Below are 26,579 nucleotides of genomic sequence, written 5' to 3' on the forward strand. Positions count from 1 at the left end.
TTCGCTTAATTTCTGTTTTCAGAACTGAAACATGAATTGTAGATTGTTAGACATTTTCTCACTTAATGTGTCAAAATATTTTGGAAGACGTCCATTCAGTCTACAACAGTAGCTGGGATTACTAGGAACGAGACAATAACTAATGGTGTGAGATACAGCGCATTAAGGACAATAAAAAGTAAAACTTTTGATATCAGACTTTATTATTGCATTAACATCGTAGCTATTGATATTCAGAAATCCATTACTGAAATCTAGAATGTCACATTATCCCAAGAAGCTGTATGTATAGGCATCACTAAATATTCAATGAAAATTCAATAGATGACTCAAACTATTACTGAGTAACGTGGTTTTGGAGCCATACTTATCATCCACACACATAAGAGAAAGAAATAAGGATCTTTCTAGACAGTGACCCCCAAAAGGGTTTCAACCTTTGCCGCATATCCAGTTGAAGCCCGATGGTTTTTACCATAAAAAATATGAACATAAGTCTGCCAATATCATAGAGATAATGACCCCAGAGAAATATTAGTCCTGGATAAACGACTTCCGAACTATCTAAGAAAGATCCGAAATAATATATCCTGTTAACCAGCGTCATCCGAACAAGGAACAACAATCCAAAGTAACATTGCAGCGCTGCCTGTTGGAACATCTACAAAGGGCAATACTTCGGCGCCTGTATCGGATTTTCGAGGCCCCCGACTTAATGCAAGGCCTCGGCCTCAACTGAATTGATTGGTAGGCCATCAGTTAATTATAACTGTCTAGGGATTAAGCCGTCAACTCTCTCTCTCTCTCTCTCTCTCTCTCTCTCTCTCTCTCTCTCTCTCTCTTATAGTACTAGATATTCAAATTCTATAATGTTAATTCTCACCATTAGTGTCATATTGATTTCATATATCGAGACAACTTGATAAAGCTTCAGCGATCCCTGGGTAGATGACATTGATGTAATTCTCAACATTCTCTCTCTCTCTCTCTCTCTCTCTCTCTCTCTCTCTCTCTCTCTGGCCTATTCATATCACGTCTTTTCGATATCTCCGGTTAGTGTTCATTTTGGTCTTCTTGTTGCTTTATGGGGTTTCAGCGACGAACCGGACTTTATTACTAACGAAAATGATGTACCTGTTAGGAATGGCCTTTAGTCCTTCGTAGAGTTTCATGTCCATGGTCTTCGCGTATCCGTCGATGTCGTCTAGGTCGATTCTTGTGTGGTATCTTATGAGTAGAACCTAGAAAGAAACACTAGTTGTCATTCAAAATAATGATTAATCGATAAATTAATGTTACTGAAGTAGAAAGTTTTTCTTTATTGACCTAGTCATTGATTACCTTAATGTTCTTATTGTTGCTTAATTCGTTTTATCTATTTATCACTCTTTATTATTCAGAATTTCCCTCTATTTATCTTTCGTATATATTTTCGTTGTATTTTGTTATCTTAAATTAGATTCAACCAGGTGTTTTAAGTAGTTCTTAAAAAGAACTGGCAAAAGTTACCACCAACACCATTATAGTTTTTGTTACTTGTTATGGTACTGATGTTAACTTACATTGAAATTTTAGGGAACACCATTTACATCATTCATATAGCTTTGGTTGGTCATCATATTGTACAATACTTGAGAACTTAGTTAAACATTTCCCTTTGCATGTGGTAATCAAAATATTTTAAAAAATGTGATTGGAAAGACTGGGTTTCGTGCATCGCCCTGAACTGTGTTCACTGAATATTCATGTGCTTCTTTAATATTAGTTCGTTTCTGTCACCTCTACCCATCAGCATTTTTCTGTGCTCTTGTTTTCGTGGATCTCTTTTTCTCTTGCCTGGAAATCTGATCAGTGTTTCCCACAAATATTGAAAATAGTGTTTACCAAATTCAGCAGTAACCTTGAATGTCATGTTTGGGTAGAAACTTGAATCTTTGGTAATATTTTCCTGGTTCATAATGTGCCTATAAAGCATGATATTTACATTATTCACTATTCGCATTTCACTCGCCATTTTTCTTCTAGTAATAATGACACAATCTATTTAAATCTAAAATCCTATCTCAAGATCACTCCTTGAAAAGCTGAAGCCATCAAAGGAATATTTTGGCACCCTCAAAGATATTCATTATGTTGCCGCTTCGTCGTACACTGTTGCATCCTGTTGTAGTGTGGGATCATAAATGCGCCATTTTTTTATTAGATCAATATTAAAAGCTTTTAGTCCTTTAAAAGCCGCGATAGTGCAAAAAACAAGTCATTAAGGTATACCTGCAGGTCTTATCACAGTAAAGTTACCTGATGTCAAAATAATGACTTTGGGAAGTAAGAATAGATTTGTGACTTAGAAATGCACCTCACAATTAGTCTTATAGACTGGTGGAAAATTTTTCAGATTTCACTTCAGAGGTACAGAATATTAGGAGCAGGCATCCATGTCCGCTAGTTAATAAGGCCGTTATTGAATATGTTTCGTGTGAATGCCCATTGATTTGGGACTTTTTAATTTCTTATGCCAAAACCAAAATGGCCGGACAAATAGAAAATGTATAACTTACAAAATGTCTGATAACTTCAATTGTACCGAAGCTGTGGTTCTGAAATTTGACATATATCATCACAGCAATACCAGTAAAGTGTCCAAGAAGTATTAAGCCATTCCATTACGAATTGATTAAGTTACATACAGATCGGTCACAAAAAGGTACAAAAAAACTCAAAGCTGAACTCGGTTAATTTTCAAATCACCCGACTTATCTTGACTTTCAAAGTGGGTATGTTTCTGCAGTTTGTTATAATTTACTCCAGTGATACCAGTGAGATGTCCTGCAAATATAATGCCAAACTATACATATTTGATAAAGTTATGTACATATTTATATACAATAGTCAGATTTGACTATTAAAAAAGGGGGGCCATATGCACCAAACATATGATTCTGAAATGGTACATTTGTGTCTCATTGATACCTATGAATTATCCTAAATATATTGATGCAAAGATATATCATGCCACACCATAATGATCTGGTGAAACTATGTTTTAATCACATGGTAAAATAATTTATTATATGCAATTTCAGAATGTTTGCAGGATGTGGTGACCTGAGTTGAGCTTCAACATGGAATTCCAGGTAAAATGCCAGAGCCAGAAGCGGAGTTCTGACACAAGTACTGACTGGACTCTCTGCATCATCTGACAAAAGAGAGACCTGAAAGAACCAAAGAGAAACCTCGGAGACGCTGGAATTCAACAAGTCCGTGAAGCCGTTGCAGAGCGCAAGAAGTACAGATATACTCTGAGAACTTGTACACTGTCGAAAGAATTCAAAACATTGACTTTAAGGAAATCACAAAACAGACTGAAGTCGCGAATCACAAAGACTGCCATTCGACGTTTACAAGTTTGTTCAAAATAACTTGACTCAGGAAAAAGTATGAAAGTACCCTTGCCACCTGAAGCAGGGCACCTGAGAAAAGTTCACCACCGAGACCATCCCTACGCACTAAACTGTCCATTATGGACACTGATTTGTGGATCTTCTGCGGAGAGAAAGGTAGTAAACAAATATATTTGGTTGCTACCTTTGATGTTTCTGACAAAATTATCCAAGGAGCTCAAACAGACCCTGTGTTGCAGTGTCACTTGGCAGGAGTAAGTGATCTCTTAGCTGCTGATGCCAGGTATCATCTTTAGTGTTATGTACAGTTCAATAGAAAAGCATCCAAATCGAGTAAAAACACAACTCAAACATCCAGAAATTTCTGCTGGACCATGCTGGGACAACAAATCCCGCCTTGAAGAAAAAATACACCGACTTCTTCCAGGACAGATCAACTTCGTACCTCAACTCGATCCACATCAACCACAATTGTTGTTTTCCACACTGTCATCTGAGATGCATTAGAGGTGATATCATTTCTCGTCCAGGCCTAAATAATTGCACGTCAGTTTGTAAGGAGAGTGCCGAAAAGGTTGTATCAGAAGGCTAGTTTCTATTCCTCAGTATTTTGCTGTCTGGGGAAGTGGACAGACAGGCTGACGATATATTGGTGAAGCAAACTGCTTTGAGCATAAATCAAGACCTGGTCTACGCAGTGCCGATGCACAAAAAGCTCACACCAAAACACGTTGACTTGACCTAGTAATTAAACAGGCTACATGTTCAAAGTCGCTGATTGAACTCATCCATCATGCAGGACACTGTCCCTGCTATGACCAGATACGTAGACTGGACACAACTCTTGGAGTTCAAAATCTGCAACACTTTGCAGATTGCAACAACACTCCTGTCCCTTCAAATATATCTTCCAACAAGTTTTGCCAATACGCTACTGATGACATCGACATTATCGAAGAAATGTTAGATGGTATGGGGACGTTTCATGCGATGCAGATGGTAGTTTACCACAGAGGGTTCCCTCAACATCAGCAACAGAAAGTAATTCCTCTTGGAAAGTCAAGGTCCTTGAATGTCCCTCCCGAACTTCATCGTTTGGAGAAAGTCACTCACCAATGTTCTCGAGAAGATCCTAAATTCATAGCCACCTTGAATGAGATGATGTTTACCCCAGATGATCAGGTGTCTAATGAAGCTTCTGTCCGTGATATGGCCTGGGTTCTCTCTCACATACATGGCTCCAATAATGACAATGTGCCAGCGTGGACCCGGTTCAACCAAGTTACAACACAAGACAAACACAAACTCTGCACAATCTGCAAGACAAATTGAAAGAATTTGTGGGCTTACGTCTCATCATGAAAAAAGTGGGATTCCAAGACAAGGTCAGACAGTCAAAAAGCCTGATGCTGAAAAGCATGTATCAGGTCCAGAACAAAAAATCGGCTCTGAAACAAAAATATGTCAAAGCAGACCGTAACCTCTATCAACGCTTGCTTGTTGCAAAAGAAGCTGGACGCGAGGTGGACCTGAAGGAAATCCTCAGCCACAAACTTTCGCCAGTTCCCCTATCACTTGCAGACACATCCAGAGCAATGCAATCCACAAACAAAGCAGCTCTCAGAGATATCCTTCAAACAAGAACAACAACTGTAGAGAAACAACCGCTGATAGCAAATCTGAAAACTAGTGTAGTCATCGATGGTCAGGCACTTGTTCAAGCAATCGCCAAACCTGCAAATGCCTACAATTTTGGACAACTCACAGACCGGTTCATCGCCTCCGTCTTCTGTCACTTCAGTGACACTTGCTCCAGAGTTGATGTTGTGTTTGATAGGTAAGAAGCAAATACCATCAAGGACACCACTCATATTTTACGGACCAGGAAAACCCGGCCAATACATCGCAAAGTGGACAACAGGGATGTGCCATACCCTGTCAACTGGAGGCAATTTATTGACCTCCCAGAGAACAAGCAAGACCTGGAACACTTTTTAAGCATAGAGCTCATTCGTCAAGCAAGGTCGACTCAACCGAATCGTGAAGTCATGACATCTGGCGGATTCCATGACCGAACGGCTGTTGAGTCATCCCAGGGAACGGACAGAGACTCCCTCAAATCTAACCACGATGAAGCTGATACCAGAGCACTGTTACACACCAAGTCTGTGACAGTTCTTGGGTTTGAGCTTCTGATTATTTGTTCCAGGAACACAGACATCCTTGTTCTCCTCGTTCACTTTGCCAGTGACTTATCTGGAGAGCTTTTAGTTCCACACGGGAACAGCGAAGCAACGGAGTTTTGTTGCTATGCACGCTGTAGACCTTGATCCAGCTCTCTGCCACAATCTTCCAGCATTCCATGCCCTCTTTGGCTACGACACAGTTTTGTGGCATTGGCAAAACAATAGCATGGAAAACATTCCTCAAGAACTGTCCCTTACTGGACGGGCTTGGATGCGGCACGGTTACTGAAAGAACACTGACAGATGTAGAGAGCTTCATCTGCAGACTGTATTCAAACAATGAAAACAACACAAACATCAATGACATATGTTTCAAAATGTTCCTCAAAGCTTACAAAGAACAAGAGAAATTGCCACCAGCCCAGTCTTCTCTGAAGCTGCATATCAAGTGTACAATTTGGCTCTTTTCACTGATCTCACAACCATATATATCTTCCCCTGTGGGAAATGGGTGAACAAGGATGGTACATCTGGAAATATACTTCCTCATTTGATGAGTGATACCATTTCCAGCAGTTTACCTCAAGCTTACACAATGCCAGTGTAAGAACTGCGAATCTCACAGATGCAGTTGTCGTCTTAAGGAGCTGAGATGTACCGCTGGTTGTGGTTGCTCAGATGGAACTTGTTGAAATCCTTTTAGCAGTGCCAAAATGACTCGGACTAAACTACGGAAGACCAGTGTCAATGTTAAAATTGTCCCAACACAGTTTTTCTTTAAATCAAAAGAACTTCATTAAAGCATGTCCGTATATTTGTACAAGCTTAATATAATGCATCAAGATGTAATTTTGTTACAATTTCAGAGCATTTTTTTATATTTTGTCTCTCCATAGGGAAAGAAATATATAAGATATTTTTTAAAATCTTTTGAGGATGTGTGTATTATTATATGTTCAAATACAGCGTTATTTTAAATAAATAAAAGGTTGTGTCATTTTATTACTATCCAGAGTTTTTGATGATGGTGGCCATTTTGTTTTGGCTGTATAATATTTGAAAAGGCCAAATTTAATGGGCATCCACTTGAAATATGTTCACTATGGACCACTTTAAAAGTCTAACATGGATGCCAGCTCCTAACATTCCGTACTCCCTAAAGTGATTTCTAGGGCCCTTCTCAGAATTTGCCCCTAGTCTATTATTGGAATCAAGTGATAAATGAGTTCAGCATCACTACGATCTGTTGGAAAAAAGAGTAATAAAAATACAAAAACTAGTATCTTTAATGTAGGAATATGGTAAATATTGTTCATAATATTATAGTGCCCACGTGTGTGGACTGGCGCAAACCAAGATTTATTTTCTCCCGCCAACACACCTGGACCCTACGAACACACCAGCGACCAAGATTTACTATCCCCCACCAACACACGTAGACCCTATAAATACATCTCTATTGCACCCTCAATTATCCTGTGACAAGGAACCCGCAGATGAGCCAAGTAAATGACGAAGTACAATTCCTCTCATATATATTTCGTATTTTATACATATTTCGCTGTAATCATTTTTGTCACATTTCATCCATTATCACCAATGCATGCAACTGAATCTTCTGTTTGCATGTTTATGTCTGTGAGGAAACACAGATGGCCAGTCTTAATTCCTGTTTCTATTTGTCAGAGATTTGTAACTACATTACAGCTCACAGTAGCCAATAACCTCTGTGAATATTCTGTACATAAATGTACATAAATGAGTTCTTACTTGGCAACAAACTAGTCAACACACCTTCAACATATCACTCAGTACCTTCCTTATATTGGTGACCCTAGAGTGACCAAGTGGCCAACAAGAGATGTCCGACCCACAGAGTTGACCAGCCCAGCCACCACCAACAAGGCCAACCCTGTCAGCAACCCTTGCGCCTCCTCCATGCACCTGCTGCCATTCGTGCCCCACGACCCAGAGGCATGGTTCTCCGGGGCAGAAATTATCTGCTTCAGCCCACCACGAGAGCCAAGAAATTTCTCAACCCCATGGGGCAACTATTGGAGACAAGAGACAGTCGCACACCTATAGGGAGGCAAACCTCGCCAGCAACCTTCGCTACCTCCTTCCTATTTACTCCCCATGAACCACAGGCATGGCTCTTCAGGGGGGAAATGACCTGATTCATCTGCTACCCACCGTGAGAGCTAAGAAATTACTTACATATGTAGGGCCAAAGACAGGAAACGGCGATTCATCACACTGCCAGCCACAGGCAGCCAACCCAAGTCATCCTTGGACATCTGAGTGAGACTCCAGAGACTCCAGAGCTTGTAGATCCTTTTAGCCTGCCCAGTACAAATGAATCAACCCCATTCCTCCCACCCTCGATGCATCAAAGGCCAGCTGATCCCACAGAAAGCGCCGACATCATATCCTCAAAGCCAAGCAGAAGCACAAACAACGAATCAACAAAAATGTGTCGTCGCGCTCATTACTCACCGCCAATAACAAGGCAGGAGAAAGTGCGGTCAACAGCGCATTGACATTACCTGAGAAGACTACTAACAGCCATGAGGCCTTTCTTGCTGGGGAAGTCCTGTAGTGCCCCTTTTGTGTGGACCATCGCACACTTACAACCAAGATTCACTTTCTCCCGCCAACATACATGGACTCTGCAAATACACCGTTGTCATGCCCACAATTATTCTGTGACAAGGAACCCACTGAAGAACCATGTGGATGAAGAAACAACTCCTCTCATATGTATTTTGTATTTTATACATATTACTCTTCTGTAACTATTGTTATCACACTTCATCTGATATAAACAATGTATGTATTGGGATTCCAGCTCTTCAATCATGTTGCTCATGTACTTATAATCAGCAACTGAATCTTCTGTAGAAATTGCAATCATGTTTATGTCTGTGAAGAAATATTCACAGCCAGACTTGCGGCTTTCAGCAGCCAATAACCTCTGTGAATGTTCAGTAAATAAATCAGTTCTAACTCAGCAATAAACTAGTCAACACACTGTAGATATGTCACTCAGAACCTTCCTTACAATATAATAACCATATTTCAATCTGGCTTACAGATGCTAGTGTTGCACATTATAATTGTACTTAAATGCAATCGCTGCAGCATATGACGTTAAAACTTTGAAGTTAAGATTGTAAATGAAAGATACTTTGTTTGTCTAATAGAAGAGGAATTAACGAAGACAAGTTTTATGAAAAGCTGATGTTTTGACCTTAGAACTTATTTATTCTACATCCTGACAGATGTTCTGAAAAGCAAAGACTTTTATCATATTTCTTGGGATCCTGAGAAAAAAGGGTAAAATTTTGGTCTTCAAATTGTCCTCTTATCCTAAAAAGTAGTTCAAAGTAGAAAACATTTGAGGAAAGCGATTATGATTCCCATGAATAACTAATTACCGGTTTCACCAAAGTCTGTAAAAAAAGGGGGGTGGGCGAAGAATTTGACTAATAATAGTACTTTACAAAACGATCGAAGGTTATTGATAATAACAAATTATGTTATTGCTAATACTTTACGACTTATTTGGAGGCTAATAAAGACATAAAAGTATTAGGGAAATGTCTCTTACCAAGACAGTGAAATCGCGAACCGTTTCGAGAATATTGGCCTCCCCTCCCATCGTGTGGATGACCAGAAAGTCGATCGTATCAGTGTTCTCGACAGCAGCGAAAATGAGAGCTCTCAGGCTAAAGCACTGAACGCTCGTTGTTGTACCGAGATGATGGTCCTGTAAAACGGAGAAGAGAGCGTCAAATGAAGACTCCAGTTTTGTGAAGCTCGATGGAATATAAATGTGGAGATTTGGACTTCTACCTAAGATCAAATGTGATGAAAATGAAATCATGTGTTCTGCAGGACAAAATTGGTGTTCATTTACATTTGCTTTCTTCACTAGTACTAATCCCTCGGGGATCAAAGTATTATATACACCCATTTTTATGTTGTGTTATCAACAAATTAGGCCAATATACGAGATCTAGTACTAATCACGGCGAACGAAAGACCTTCCGCCATGTTTAGTACTGGCACCTCGGATAACAAGGCAAATTAGTACCGATCATTATTCAGTTTGGTCATTTACCTTACCTCCCAGTATACAAAATATCCATAATAGCTGGTGTTTTGCTTTAATTTGAAAAGTCAAACCAAGCAACATTTAGATGTTGAATAATGGGTAACAAAACATTTCACGTGATACATAGTACTCCCCGCACCCGACAACAAAAGTTTGGCAAAGGCGTCTACAAGTCATTTTATCATCCATCTGATCCTGTCAAGTGATTGATGGAATCCTAATATTCTATTATACATTTCAATAAACTTTAGATTTGTTAGTTGTTAAATGAAATACCAAGAAATTGTGGCTTTTTAACATTTTCTTACTACACAGATATCAACAGTTAAAGTTCTGCATTGCGCAAGAAGAAACCATGTAACAGCTTTCTCCAGAAGAAAATTGGAAAAAGAATTAATCAAACGACTTACCTCTGGCGCAACATAGGTAAGGAGCGTGGATTTACCATCAGATATTTTATTGTACAAACTCGATGAAATGTCATCACCCAAGATAGGAGTCCAAAACACATCCTGGAAGGAAATACTAGTTGAAATAAACCTGGCCTTAGGTTTTAAACGTCATGCTTTTTAAAATACTCTCTCTCTCTCTCTCTCTCTCTCTCTCTCTCTCTCTCTCTCTCTCTCTCGGGGTAGCTGTTAAATTCATCACTTCATTCTTGGAATTAGAGTATATGTGAGGTATTTCTGATTCAAGGGATATTTTAGATAACACATTTGGTTGCCTTGATAGGCGGTGTCCATATAACCCATAGCATCATCATCTATTTATTGTAATTTTGAGTTCTTTCGCTTAAAGATACACTCAGTGTGTGTGTATAGTGCACACACAAACGCATATATATATACATATACACATATATCTATATATATATATATATATATATATATATATATATTATATATATATATATATATATAATGGCTAGATACACAGATAGGTTTTAAAAACAAACCGATAGGTAGGTCTTTTGACTTTTCTTTTAAGTATGAATATTCATTTCAAACAAACACAAACGTATACTAACTGCTAGGGACTTCTTTCCCACCGTTATCCCTACACAAAGGGGTCAGTTGCCTGATGCGACTTCTCCACTGCCTCCTATTAAAGGCATCATCCTCCACCAAACCTCTTCTCTCCAAATCTTCCTTCACCTTATCTCACCATCTAATTCTCTTTCTCCTTCTCGATTTTCTTCCTCTAACAGGTTCCTCCTAGGCCCTCTTCACTCCCTCCCCATCTTCCATTCTCGTCACATACCACCTCAATCGTTCCTCTCTTATCACCTCTATAGTCTTTACTATCATTTTCCAATCTCTCAAGCAGCGATATTCCTATAATCCACCTCACCATTCTCATCTCTGTCCTCTAAGCTTTACTTCCTCTTTTCTTCTTAGGGCCCATGTTCCTGATCCATACATTAACAGTGGTATTATCACTGCTGCAGATCTTGACTTTTAGCTTGATTGAACTTTTTTTATCACATACTACTGCAGCCACCTCTCTTCACTTCCCCCACACAGTTTTTATCCTACTGTCAACTTAAGTCTCACATACTCCCTCTTGGCTTAAAATAGATTCTAAGTATTTAAACTTTTCCACCTGTTTTAAAATTGAGCACCTTCTTTCTTGTATTACTATTCTCCCTCTATCTTCTCTACTGCTCACCAAAACCTCTGTTTTATTCACAAACACCTTTAAGCCACCCCTCTCTAAAGACTTCTGCCACTCTCCAACCCTTCTCTGTAGGTCTTCCTCATTTTCAGTAGCAATCACCAGATCATCAGTGTGCAACAACTCCCACAGCTCTTCATTCCTGATCTCTTCACTTATCACTTCCATGACCAGCACAAAGAAAAATGGACTTCATGCTGACCCCTTGTGTAATCCAACACTAACTTGAAATTTTCTGTTTCCCCAAATGCTGTTATTAGTTTTGTGCTCATTCTTTGATATAGTATCTCAACTAGTCTAACCAACTTTTCTGGGACTTTCCCTTCCTCAAACACCAACATATTTCTCTTGGGATTCCATCATATGCTTTCTCTAGATCTGTAAATGCACAATAGAGCTCCTGATTTCCCTCTAGCCTCTTTTCCTATAGCTGTCTCATGAATCTATACTGCTGTTTCCTGGTCTTTACAATCTCTCTTAATCTGTCATCCAGTATCCTCTCTAAAACTGTCAATCCATGCTCTATTAGTTTATTTCCCCTCTAGTTACCACAATCCATGACATCTCCCTTCTGCTTGCATATATGTTCCATTAGACTCTCTTCCCAGTCCTTGGGCATTACTTCCTCCTCCCATATAGCTTTTAATAAATCAAGCATCCATTTCTCCCCCTCTGTACCTAGTAATTTCATCATTTCAATTTAGAACTCTGATGGACCTGGTACTTTACCATTCTTAATGTTACTTAATGCTCTCCTCACTTCTGTATTTGTATCTCCATCACTGGTTCCTCTACCTTCTGTGCTTCCCCCCATCTCTCTCTCATTTTCAATATTTGAAAGTTGTTCAAATACTCTCTCCATCTCTTCTTAATGGCTTCATCTGTATGCAATATATTTCCATCTCTATACTTGATGATACCCAATTTACCCATATCCTGTCTCTGCCTTTCCATGAGTTTGAAAACTTATAGAAATCCTTTTCTCCCTCTCTTGTTCCCAGTCTTTTATTTAACTACTCTGCCGCTCTTCCAATAGCCATAACTACCCTCCTTGCATCTCTTTCCTCTTCTCTGTGCCGATCCTCTGCACCCTGAGCATACCTTACTTTTCAGTCTTTAAATGCTTTTCATTCTCTTTTAATTGATTCTTGCACCTCTCCATTCCACCACCATTTTTCTCCTCTTGACACTCCATAGCCACTGGTTCTTCCCAGCAGTTCCTCTGCTTCGCCCACACCACATATATTTCTCTCATGTCTGCCCAAATATTTTCCACTCTGTTACCCTATCCAAATTTCACATTCCCCAACTCCAGCCATCTCTCTCTCAAATTCCTCCTAAATTGCTCCCCCTTTTCTCCTTAATTCTAGATCTCCTCTTCTTGGGTTTCCTACCTCCCATTTTCAAATCCATCACCACCAACCTATGTTGTTTAACACACGCTTCTCCCAAGATTGCTTATTCAAAACTCTTAGCCATCTCCAATATATAATCCCCATCGTCATTTCTAATTCCAAGTCTATGGCCTCTGTGTACCTCCTTAAACCCATCTCTTCTCTTCCCAACCCTCCCATTCATATCAGCATCTATTATTAGATTCTCCTCCTCTTTCACTGTTCTAATAACAGCCTCAAATTCTTGTCTAAATAATTTTTTCTCTTGCTTTTAGTACCACATCTGAGGAGCGTATGCTGATATATTTACTACTTTGTCCCCTATTATTATTGGAATCTTTAAAACCTATCACTTACTCTCTCTACTTTCTACAATTTTTCCTTCTGGTTGTTATTTACTATAATTCCAACTCCATTTTTTCTCCCTCGTGGCATGCTGTAATAGAGCTTATACCCATTTCCTATCTCTTTAATTCCACTCCCCTTCCACTTAGTCTCCTTCACATACAAGAAGTCTATCCTCCTCCTCTCCATCACATCTACTATCTCCCTTAGTCTTCCTGTTAGATTACCAAAATTCCACATACCTGCTCTTCTCTTCCACTCTTTCACTACCTTCTTTGGCCGCAGTCATGAACCCTGCGGTACCCCTCGACCATTTATCACGCCATTAGGGGGTTCTGACGTGTGTCACTTACAGAGGACGCCCTAGCGGCATTCATAGTCCTTAAAACATCAGGCATGGTATATTTTTATACAAAGGAGGTTTTACGAACGCATGTCCTTGCAGTTATCAACCACAACCACAGTTATTGGCAGTGGGCCTACCTTTTACTAAAAAGTAAGGCTACAAGGCAGCAGTTTCCATAGCTATTGGCAGTAGGCCTAGCTTTTTACTAAAAAACAAAACTGCAAAACAGCAGCTGTCCTTTTATCCTTTCATTCGCGTTTTACAACACGCAGGACCTGTGGTGGTAGTACTCTTACACCCATACCACAGGATATTACACAACCTGGTGAGGACTAACCAAACCCAAAGTTTCATAATTTCATGTTTCAAAGCAGGTTAACCCGATTGTTTGTTATTTATTAGGGTGTTAATACGTTATAGCATTGAATGCTCTAAAGGTCTCTCCTCGACTCTGCTGATGCCACATACCATTAGTCCATCCTTCTTATATTCATTATCTATTTCATTTTCTTTTTATTAACTGACAGAATGGATAAAATAAGACTCTTTTCTTGGTTGTTATATATATATTATATTTTATATATATATATATATATATAATATTATATATATATGTATATGTATATATATTATATATATATTATTTATATATATATATATATTATATATATGTATATGTATATATATTATATATATATATATATATATATATTATATGTATATAAATATGTTATGTATATATATATATATATATATTATATAATATTATAATATTATATGTATATTATAATAATATATAAATATATATATATATATATATATATATATAACATTATATAATATTAATACATATATTAAACAATATATATAATATTGTCTATAGTATATATACACATATGAATATATATATATAATATATATATTATTATAATATCTATATTATATATATATACTATGTATTATGTATATATTTATATCGATATATATATATATCTATATATATGTAGATAAATATGTATGTATATATATATATAATATATATATAAGATTATATATATAATAATATATATATATATATATATATGTATATATTATATATAAAATTTATATATAATATAGATACGTATATATATATAATAATAATACCATATATAACGTAAAATATATACATATGTCTATATATATATACACATATGTATATACTTATATATATAATATACATACATACATACATATATATATATATATGTATGTATATATGCATCAAGCTACGAATAATGTATTTTCAATATGTTAAGCGAAGGGGAATTTTTTAGCTGGTAATAAGTTCGTCGTCTCGTGGGACCGAACCACAGAAGACAAGAACTCACGACTACATTAACGTACCTTAAACCGACTTCCACCTACAAATCAATGTCGAACTCAGGTATATGTAATTAGAATCGATATCAACCTATCTCTACCGTGTTAACCGTGTAGTGTGTTTGTCGAGAGACAGACAGACAGACAGACAAAGAAAGCGAGATAGAGAGAGAGAGAGAGAGTCTTACCTTTTTACTGAAAAATTCATCTGATGCGCAGGCCATAGCTGATGCTGCTTTTCTTCTAAGTCTCAGCTCCTTGTATGGTTTATTTCTGGGCTCTATTAACAGTCCTTTCCAACCCAGTTCAACCTCTAACCAGCTTGTATGAGACAGGAAAACCCCATCGCCAGCTCCAACCTCAACAAACAACCCATTCTTCTGCGAATTGCAAAGAAAAAATCTAAAAAGAAGCTACTGGGTCGGAATGAATAAGACAGGGAATGAGTTTAAACTCAGTGGTGGAAACTGTGTTCTTATAATATTATTGAATTAAATTACCCTAATAAAGGTCTGTGGTAGTCTCAACATTTGCCAAGCAAGACTCTTGTTGGTTATTTTTCTGCAGAAGTTATAGTTTCATAGTTTTAAACATTTCTTCAACTCTTCAGTCTGGCACATTGTAATTTTTAAAACGAATGCATGCTAAAGGCTTTAATAGGATATTTAAAGAATAATTGGGAAGTATAGACTCAGTGGACGTACAAATTTCATAAGAAATTAAAAAACTAAACCATGATTATGAGAATTGTTAGAAGGAAATAGTGCGGGGATTTGATATAGGACAAAAAGAGCATCTAATTACTAAGGTGTGCTTATTTACAAAAATTACTAAAAGAGCTTATTTACAAAAATTACTAAGAGAGCTTATTTACAAAAATTACTAAGGAGATCTTATTTGCAAAACCTCTGAAGAATAAGGCCTTAGATTCAAGGCATGCGTCTTGCCTTTTTCATGAATACGAACTATTCGTTGACCTTAAATGCAAAACTGAGTACACAAGAGTAAATATTTATATATACGCACACATATATATATATGTGTGTGTCTGTGTGTCTGTATGTAAATGCATGTATATATTTACCCTATTAACTACTTTGCTATCTCTGTTTATTCAGTATTCAAGAATATGATATATATATATATATATATATATATATATATATATATATATATATATATATATATATATGTGTGTGTGTTCACTTGACTATTATGACAATACTTCACAATAAAAACACCAGTACTATTCTTCTCACCCGTAGTGCGAAAATGCTCCTAATTATTGTTTGAACGACAATCCAGTCTCCGATGCCCTCCCAGGTCGTGTTGTAGAGGTCCTCCGACCTGGGAGGATTGGGTGGGTGTTCTTGTGGTGGATCTAAGACCTGTTCTTTTATGTAGTTTATTATTTCTTGGTCGTCATAGAGCAGGTGACTCGTCCATAAGTCTATGTAGCACCCTGTAGGAGAGATTTTCGATGAATGTTATTCTTCCCCCAGTCACATACAGCCAACCTTGTGTGGGGAGTGATTTTAAAAGTTAATTCTTTTCTCTCCCTTTCGTCTCTCCACACCACGCTGTCCTGCTTCCCTAATTATGCCTTGTTTGCATTTTCAGCTCCCATGGTAAAACAACGCTGTCTGGATTTAATAATATGGTATCTTAATCTAATAGAGAGCAATAAATGTTGGTTTTTGTAGGTGATATCTAAAACCGGTCAGTTTTTAATTAGTTTCAAGAAAATATGGGACTACTATTTATAACAAGCTGGAAATGAAACCAAAAGTGAAATAAGTATAAACATCTTTTAATTGACTGGCAATTCTAACACAGAGTTCAGTGACATCGTTGTGATTTACAAAAACCTTTCTTGGGCTCACCCCAGAATTTCAATTGTCGCGAAATAATTCCATGTTGGAATTCCGACATACCACTGCCAGTCAGTTATGGGAAAGATGCCGAAAATACAACTAAACATACAATTATACTTGGAACGTTGGTTAATAGTACTCTCTCGAGTTCCTGATTGGTCACATAGTCTCTCAGCGGGTCGTCAGTTATTTGGGGAATTTTTGTTCCGTGTCTCTCCTCCTGTGACGGAATTATAGGTGTATATATATATAGTATATATATATATATATATATATATATATATATATATATATATATATATATATATATATATATATATATATATATATATATATATATATATATATATATATATATATATATATATATATTATATATATACTATATATATATATATATATATATAGTATATATATATATATATATATATATATATATATATATATATATAATTACGAAAAAACCGAGTTCGACGGTGATTTGTAAGGTCAGAATCGATATAAACTTATAGCCTCTCTGTTAGCCAAATTGATAATGTCACTGACGGTCATGATTTTGTTCCTGTCCGTTGGACGGTGGTTTGATCCCTTGACAGGACGAAATTATTATCAACTAAAAATTCCCCTTTGGTACATATATGAAAATATATCAATTCCGAGGTAGAGCAAATTAGATATTAAAGGACATTTGTAGCTCGAATGATTTATATGAATCACAGTGATGTGATGATTATTCATAATATGGCTAAGTGCGTCAAATGTTCGAATTGGCTAACATGATAAAGGGGGTTTCATATCGATTCTAATTACGAAAAAACCACGTTCGAGGGTATTTTGTCAGGTCAGAATCAATATAAACTTATATCCTCTCTGTTAGCCGAATCGATAACGTCGCTGTCGGTCCTGATTTCGTTCCTGTCCGTTGGACGGTGGTTCGATCCCTTGACGGGACGAAATTATTATCAACTAAAAATTCCCCTTCGATACATATATGAAAATATATCACTTCCGAGGTAGAGCGAATTAGATATCAAAGGACATTTGTAGCTCGAATGATTTATATGAATCACGGTGATGTGATAATTATTCATAATATGGCTACATGCGTCAAATGTTCGAATTGCCTAACATGGTAGAGGGGGTTTCATATCGATTCTAATTACGAAAAACCGAGTTCGTCGGTGATTTGTAAGGTCAGAATCGATGTAAACTTATAGCCTCTCTGTTAGCCGAATTGATAACGTCACTGTCGGTCCTGATTTCGTTCCTGTCCTTTGAACGGTGGTTCGATCCCTTGACGGGACGAAATTAATATCAACTAAACATTCTCCTTCGGTACATATATGAAAATATATCAATTCCGAGGTAGAGCTAATTAGATATTAAAGGACATTTGTAGCTCGAATGATTTATATGAATCACGGTGATGTGATAATTATTCATAATATGGCTATGTGCGTCAAACTTTCAAATTGGCTAACATGGTAGAAGGGGTTTCATATCGATTCTAATTACAAAAAAACCGAGTTCGACGGTGATTTGTAAGGTCAGAATCGATATAAAATTATAGCCTCTCTGTTAGCCGAATTGATAACATCACTGTCATTCCTGATTTTGTCCCTGTCCGTTGGATGATGGTTCGATCCCATGAGGGGACGAAATTATTATCAACTAAAAATTCCCCTTCGGTACATATATGAAAATATATCACTTCCGAGGTAGAGCGAATTAGATATCAAAGGACATTTGTTGCTCAAATGATTTATATGAATCACGGTGATGTGATAATTATATATATATATATATATATATATATATATATATATATATATATATATATATATATATATATATACTATAGTATATACAGCAGGGTCCACAAAGCACATCATCAAAAAGGCCATAGTTTATTAACATGAAACATTTTGCACTTTTGCATCTTCAATCAGTAAAAATGGCATAAAAATCGTTAAAATTTGTCAAAACTATTTTAAAATAAAGTCAAGAGAAAAAATATTATTTGCAAAAATCAAAATAGCTTAAAATGTGTACAGTGAAAAAGAAACAAGTGCTCGATAAACTATTCAAAGGATTGAAGATACACAGAGCACATGTGGAATCATTGCATGATAATAAACTATGGCCTTTTTGATGATGGTTTTTTTGTGGACCATGCTGCATGCCTTAATATATATATATATATATACATATATATATATATATATATATATATATATATATATATATATATAGTGTGTGTGTGTGTATGTGTGTGTGTGTGTGTGTGTGTGTGTGTGTGAGGAATACACAGCATAGTCCACAAAAAACACCATCAAAGAGGCCATAGTTTATTAACATGAAACGTTTCGCACATGTGCTCTGTGTATCTTCAATCCTTTGAATTGTTTATTGAGCACTCGGTCTTTTTTACTGTACATCTTTTAAGTTAGTATTTAAATTTTTTTAAATAAAGTTTATTTCTCTTTATTTTAAAATGGTTTTGGTGAATCTTAACGATTTATATGTTATATTTACAGATTGAAGATGTACAAATCATATGTGCAAAATGTTTCGTGTTAATAAACTATGACTTTCTTGATGATGTGTTTTGCTTACCATTCTGTATGCCTTTATATATAATATATTCACCTGGACTACGGATAAATCCTTTTCCAAACAAACTCTCCAGCCAATAGTAACTGTAATTTAAAGGAAATAAGAAAAATATTGTTTCTTCTCATTCTGATGAACACTACGGGTACCATTCGCCCCTTCCATTAATCTTCTCTCTCTCTCTCTCTCTCTCTCTCTCTCGTCTCTTCTCTATCTCTCTCTCCTCTCTCTCTCTCTCTCTCTCTCTCTCTCTCTCTCTCTCTCTCTACCTTCCTGAGTAATCCTTAAATCCTTCTCTCTGTTCAAAGTGAGACTCCTTTTCAGGTGCTAATCCTCACTGGAGCAGGATAGCTGGCAACAGGAGAATTAGAAAGAAGATGCGCCAGTCCTACAGGCACAAACATGTGCTCAGTGGGATGATGCCCAAGTGTTTAACCCCCCCAAAAATCATGGGGCCATTGACATCTACTAAGACGCCCCAACATAATCCCTCTGATGCTACTTAAGCCCTGGACCAGAATCTCGCTCTCAGAACTGCCAGAGACGTGGACACAGTCAGAACCCCCTACAAGATGCAAGTCCCTTTGCTTGTCCTTTGTATTCCCCATTTGCTTGTAATCGAGTTAATATTTTGTGGTGGCAGCCCCCTTCATTCCAGCGCCCACAGCTCACCCATACAAATCTCCCTGATACAGGGAGATGAAATCCCCCAAGGGGCTAAGATCAATCGACGCAAACTTACCATGATCAAAGGTATCAGCCACATCAAGTTGATATTCTCTACCATCCAATTCAGAGTCATAAGATCTCACCATTCCAAGATAAGTACCCTTGCAGTAGCAAGCTATATTCCTGGAGGGTATGATCTCCTCCTGGGGCAAGATTTCAAGTCCCCTTCTCATTTTCAACAAACCAGGGGCTCTAGAGTCCTAAGAGACCTGCCTCCAAGCCACTGCCAGTGCCACTTGCATGCCCTGAGCAGTGCCAGGCTCCACCCAGTCCGACCGTTGAGCACATTCGTACCTTAACTTCTGTACCTGAAACTGCATTAGTATGGTGTCAGACGAGGCCTCGAATCTCCCTCCTGGAAATTCCAGTCCGGGCCACCTCTCCCCTTCTGGTTTGGCTCCGTTGAGAGAGTACAACCCAGTTTCATTATGTAACTCCCCAAGATTCCCATGCCCACAACAGAAGCTCACAAAAAGACGCGACCTGAGTTGGTCACCTCAACTTGAAAGTTACTTGCTATGCCGAATTTAACTGAAATGTTATGATAGCTGTAAAAATTGTGTGATTAAGACATCTAAAATTGGGATTTGGTTATTGTTTTACCATTCTACTTTAAATTTTACGCTCAGGACCAAGGAATTTAATTTTTGTAGAAAGACATCAAAATCGCCCCACTCACTTTTCCTGGTTAGTTAAGATGTAGTCTACATAACTAAGACAAATCACATCTGTAGGTTTGATAGGGTTTATGATTATTGTTTCAAAATTCCCCATGTGTAAGTTTGCTAACATAGGACTATGCGGGCTCCCCATACTGCAACTGATTTTTTTGCGGTGAAAGTTATCACTTTCATACATACATTTTTACAGCTATCATGACATTTCAGTTAAATTTGGTATAGCAATTTATTTAGTTTCTTAGAGCTCTGAGAATTTGCTCCCCAGTTTTTCTTAACAAAGAGCTTGAAACAACCAGAAATGAACTTCTCTTGTTAAAATACCCCAAACACATAATAGAAAAAGCCATACATAGAGCAAAGAACATTTTTTACAAGCCACAGAAAACAAAAAAAAGGAAAAAATACACAAACAATAAAAATCCCTCACATGGATAATTTACGAGAGATCGCACAAATCTTAGGCCCCTCCAACCCTTTCACCTTCACCTATCAGAATACACTGGGGAAATCCTTAATCAATGTTCAGCGGAAACCAATTTCCAAAACATAAGGGTTTATGAGATCCCCTGTTGGAATTGTGATATATCATGCTATGGTTTCACTGAAAAATCACTCTCAAAAAGATGAACTTAACATAAACGATCAGTAAAATATGGACAAAATAGTTCAGCAATTTTTCATCATATAAATAGCATGAACTATACTATGGATTGGAACTCATCCTGAATTTTATACAAGAGCAGCTGTAAATACAAATGTCAGATGGTAGAATCTTCACTGATAAAACAGCGAGATAATAGGATCAACCTTTCCAAAGGAGCCTGGGACACTGACCAAATAGACAATATTTTCCTGAAGGCAACATTGAAGTGGATTAAGGCAATTAACAGAACCAACGGCAACATAGCGGAAGCCCCAGGTATCACCTTGGGGTATATCTCCCACTATATATTTGCTAATGGAACTCCTTTTGTCATTCACTGCTTGAATTAGGGTGGAAGTGACTCCACCGAAATATAGTTCTTAGCATTAAACAAGTGTTTTAATGGGCCATTTATACTTGAGATATATATATATATATATATATATTATATATATATATATATATATATATATATGTGTGTGTGTGTGTGTGTGTGTGTGTGTGTGTGTATATATATATATATATATATATAATATATATATATATATATATATATATATATATATATATATATATATATATATGTGTGTGTGTGTGTGTGTGTGTGTCATCTAGAGGAGCAATTGCTGGACAATTGCGCTCTTGCTTAGCACCCATTATTTTACAGTCAGTATGTTGAGGAATAGGGAACGAAAATAAGATTTACAATAGAGTACGAGAATAATAAGCAATGACTCTTCCTGGACACTATGGTATCACATGATGACATAATTATTTCCCTCCCAGACTGTTTTATAAACAGCTAGATAAGTTTCACAATAATGAAATCATGCCGAGAATTAGGTCTCAAACAGTCCCAAAAAATATCCATTTATTTGAGTCTTCCTTTTATTCATGATGATTACTTCATTACCGAATCTAATTCATTAATGAAACAGTATTGTCCTGCCATAAAAGGACACCTCATTCCCACTACACCTCTTAGCATAGGTTCCATTTTTAAATATAACGATAGATTGGACCCTCTGATAACATCGAAAGCGATGCATCACTGCCTTGCCCACGATGTAGTGAGGGGAAATATGTCAGCGCCTCTCGGAGGTTACTTAAAGTCCGCATCGATTGACGTGTTGGGGTCCAGTTGTCTAATCAGAAACTTTCCAATATTCGAGAGCATGCAAAAAAAGCCCCAAGATAAATATTGGATATAATCAATTTAAAATCCTGTCGAGGGCTCGTACTCCTCAGCAGCTGACATTCCTCGAGTCTCTTCGTATAAAACAGGTAGTCCCGAAGGTAAACAATCAAACTACCCCACCCCTCTTTTCTTAGCATGAGTTTACCCTGCACTTTTAACGTTTCTCCTTGTGACTCGTATTATTTCTTTCCATTTGGATGGTAATACCTTTCTCCTGGCATTTTGAACTGAATATTTTGTAACAGCTTTTAGCATACTATTTTTTAGTCCAAGTCTTGCATATTATTTTAATGCGTATATTTATATATATATATATATATATATATATATATATAATATATATATATATATATATATATACATTAAAACATTATACAAGACTCGGACTAAATTATAGTGTAATATATTATATATATATCTATATATATATATATATATATATATATATATATATATACAAAAACATTGTGACAAACTGCAAAGAGATCTTGGAAGATGTGTGTTAAACAACATAGGTCGGTGGTGATGGATTCGAAAGTGAGATGGAAGAAACCCAAAAAGAGAAAGAGGAGATCTAGAATTAAGATTTGGGAACATAAAGAAGAAAAGAGGAAGCAATTTAGGAGGAATGTGAGAGAGAGATGGCTGGAAAGGGGGAACGTAGATGTTGGACAGGGTAACAGAGTGGAAAATATCTGGGCAGACATGTGTGGGGGAAGCAAAGGAACTCAGGGGAAGAAGCAGCAGATATGGAGTGTCGAGAGGAGAAAAGTGGTGGTGGAATAGAGAGGTGGAAGAATAAATTCAAATAAAATCAAAAGCCTTCAAGGACTAGAGAGTAAGGCATGCACTGGGTGCAGAGGAACGGTACAGAGAAGAGGAGGCTATTGGAAGGGAGGCAGAGCAGTTGAATGAAAGACTAGGAACATGAGAAGGAGAAAAGGATATCTATAAGATTTCAAACTTAAAGAAAGGCAGAGACAGGATATGGGTAAATTGGGTGTCATCAAGGATAGAGATGGAAATGTATTGCAACAGATGAAGTTATTAAGAAGATATGGAGAGAGTATTTTGAACAGGTTTTAAATACTGAAAATGAAAGAGAGGAGATGGAGGAAGCACAGAGAATGGATGGAACAGTGATGGAGACACAGGATACAGAAGTGGAGAGAGCATTAATTGAAGTGAAGAATGGTAAAGTACCTGGTCCATCAGAGTTCCAAATTGAAATTATCAAATTACTAGGTACAGAGTGGGAGGAGTGGATGCTGGATTTAGTAAAAGCTACATGGGAAGAGAATACCAAAAGACTGGGAGGAGAGTCTAAAGGGCCCCATACACTGAACAATTGTATGAACGATGGTCTCAACGATTGTCGTTATCTACACACACATACACACACTATTCACACAGTATGAACGATCTCTGCACTGATTTCAATCTTAACAAAGATTTTGTCTCGGAAAGACATGGCAACATCTCTAGAAGAGATGTGCGCAATAGCACAGTATCGACAAACAAACACATGCATTGAACAATCTGTGTATGACAGACATAAGTCACAAACCAGCAACCAAACTCCACCCATTTTTGCATTCAGACAAGCCCATACACAATTTACTGCGAACAGTACAGACAACCGTTCAGACAATCATTCAGACAATCATTCATACAATCATTCAGTGTATGGGGCCCTTAATGGTATATATATATATATATTATATATATTATATATATATATATATAGATATATATATATATATATATACAAGCTGAAGGAAGATGACATGGTTTGTTGTAACTACAGGCGAATTAAACTAACAGAGAGCATGGATTGACAGTTTTAGAGAGGATACTGGATGAGAGATTAACAAAGATTGTAAAGATCAGGAAGCAGGAGTATGGATTCATGAGAGGAAGAGGGACTGTAGATGCCATCTTCATAGTAAGACAGCTGCAGAAAAAGAGGCTAGAAGAAAACTTTATAGTGCATTTATAAACCTAGAGAAAGCATACGATAGAATCCCGAGAGCAGTGAAGTTTTGGTGTTTGAGGAAGAGGTAAGTAATAACAGCAGTTGGGGAAACAGAAAACTTTGAAGTTAGTGTTGGGTTACACCAGGGGTCAGCATTAAGCCCATTTTTGCTTGTGCTGGTTATGGATGTCTTGAGTGAAGAGTTGTTGTATGCCACTTAGGTGATCACTGCTGAGGAGTAGTGCCTACAGGGAAGGGCTGGAGAGTGGCAGGAGCCTTTAGAGAGGGGTGGCTTAAAGATGAATGTGAATAAAACAGAGGTTTTCGTGAGCAGTAGAGAAGATAGGGACATAATAGTAGTACAAGAGAGGAGAGGGTCAATTATAAAATGGGCGGAAAATTCTAGATACTTAGGATCTACTTTAAGCCAAGAGGGAGGAGATAAGGCTGAAGTTGACAGCAGGATAAAAGTGGCATGGGGGAAGTGGAGAGATATAGCTGGAGTTGTGTGTGATGAGAAAATGCCAATCAAGCTAAAAGTCAAGATCTATAACACAGTGATAAGTCCAGTGTTAATGTATGGATCGGAAACATGGGCTCTAAGAAGAAAAGAGGGAGTAAAGCTTGAGAGAACAGAGATGAAAATGCTGAGGTGGATTATGGGAATATCGCTGCTTGAGAGATTGGAAAATGATGAACTAAGAAGAAGATCAGGCTTAGTAAAGATTTCAGAGGTGATAAAAAAAGTCATGATTGAAATGGTATGGGAATGTGTTGAGGATGGATGATGAGGAGGTAGTGAAGAGGGCTTGGGAAGAACCTGTTAGAGGAAAAAGATCAAGAAGGAGACAGAGAATTAGATGAGGAGATAAAGTGAAGGAAGCTATGGGGAAAGAGGTTTGGTGGAGGATGATGCCTTTGATTTCTAGAGGGCAGTGGCGAAGGCGCATCAGGCAGTCGACCTCTTAATGTAGGGATAATGGTGGGAGAGAAGATATATATACACACACACACACACACACACACACACACATATATATATATATATATATATATATATATATATATATATATATATATATATATATATATATGTATATGTGTGTGTAAATACCTCTCCCAGGGATATTCTTTATCTGAAGTCCGGTAGACATCTCATAGCTGGCAGTTGAGAAGTCTCTCTCTCTCTCTCTCTCTCTCTCTCTCTCTCTCTCTCTCTCTCTCTCTCTCTCTCTCAGGTGTGGAAATCAAATCCCAGATTTACAAAAATAGAGTTTATTTTGCCAACTCATCATAATACTGGTTAAATGAAAATAAACTAAAAACGATTTATTAAACCCCCACTTTAAATAAAATTCAATGAAAACCAAATTCTCTTCTCCATCACAGTCACTGATTGTTCCATTTCAATTCAATAGGTCTGATAGTCTGTATTTAAGTTACTCTATTTCCCATAACTGTGGCCTTTATCCACGATCCATCTGTCAAAAAAGCACTTTGTTGCTCAATATAAGTCAATGTGGGATAATTCCCATAACATTGGAACAAGAGTCATTCACCAACAAAAATGGAAATAATAAAGAAAATCCACGAACATAAATGAAATAGTAAAATACATGCCAAGTCATTAGGTGTCAATCAGCTTACCTCTTTATCTCTCCAGCAGGTAAAAGTGAGCTTATACTCAGCATCTTTCACAAGAGCCTCATCCAGCTTTAATCCCCCACACTTTCACAAAAGCTCATGAATTGTGCCCTGTTGGCCACTCCTTTTAGTACAAACGAACATACGACTTCCTGGACACTTCGAAATCCGGACTTGTAACCAGATATTTTTACTTTCGCTTTACGTGATGTTTCCATGGCCCTTCAGAAAGTTTAGAGCAGGAGCCACTTTCGTTAATTTGACTGTCTGAGTCAGAAAGGTTAGACATTTGTTTCTGGACTGAAATTTTGTGATTTCAAAAATCAACCTCTTGCTTGTTTTAGAGGGGCCGTTTACTCTGTATAACCTGTTTTTACAATCCAGCTCCAGATTTGAGG

At 37.2% G+C, this 26,579-nt stretch overlaps 1 protein-coding gene across 1 annotated transcript in view; it reads right to left on the reverse strand.

Moving 5' to 3' along the window:
• Nucleotides 1-204: 204 nt before the first annotated feature.
• LOC135223212 (protein Star-like) overlaps nucleotides 205-26,579 on the reverse strand; it is a 31,705-nt gene continuing 5,330 nt past the window's right edge. The window contains exons 3-7 of the mRNA XM_064261712.1: nucleotides 16,085-16,287; nucleotides 15,014-15,205; nucleotides 10,115-10,216; nucleotides 9,198-9,356; nucleotides 205-1,241 (exon numbers count right to left, since the gene is read on the reverse strand). Coding sequence (XP_064117782.1) covers nucleotides 1,083-1,241; nucleotides 9,198-9,356; nucleotides 10,115-10,216; nucleotides 15,014-15,205; nucleotides 16,085-16,287 — 815 coding nt within the window. The 3' untranslated portion in view covers nucleotides 205-1,082. The remainder of the gene's footprint in view (nucleotides 1,242-9,197; nucleotides 9,357-10,114; nucleotides 10,217-15,013; nucleotides 15,206-16,084; nucleotides 16,288-26,579) is intronic.

The sequence above is a fragment of the Macrobrachium nipponense genome, chromosome 8, assembly GCF_015104395.2.
Source record: "Macrobrachium nipponense isolate FS-2020 chromosome 8, ASM1510439v2, whole genome shotgun sequence".
Taxonomy (NCBI): Eukaryota; Metazoa; Arthropoda; class Malacostraca; order Decapoda; family Palaemonidae; genus Macrobrachium; species Macrobrachium nipponense.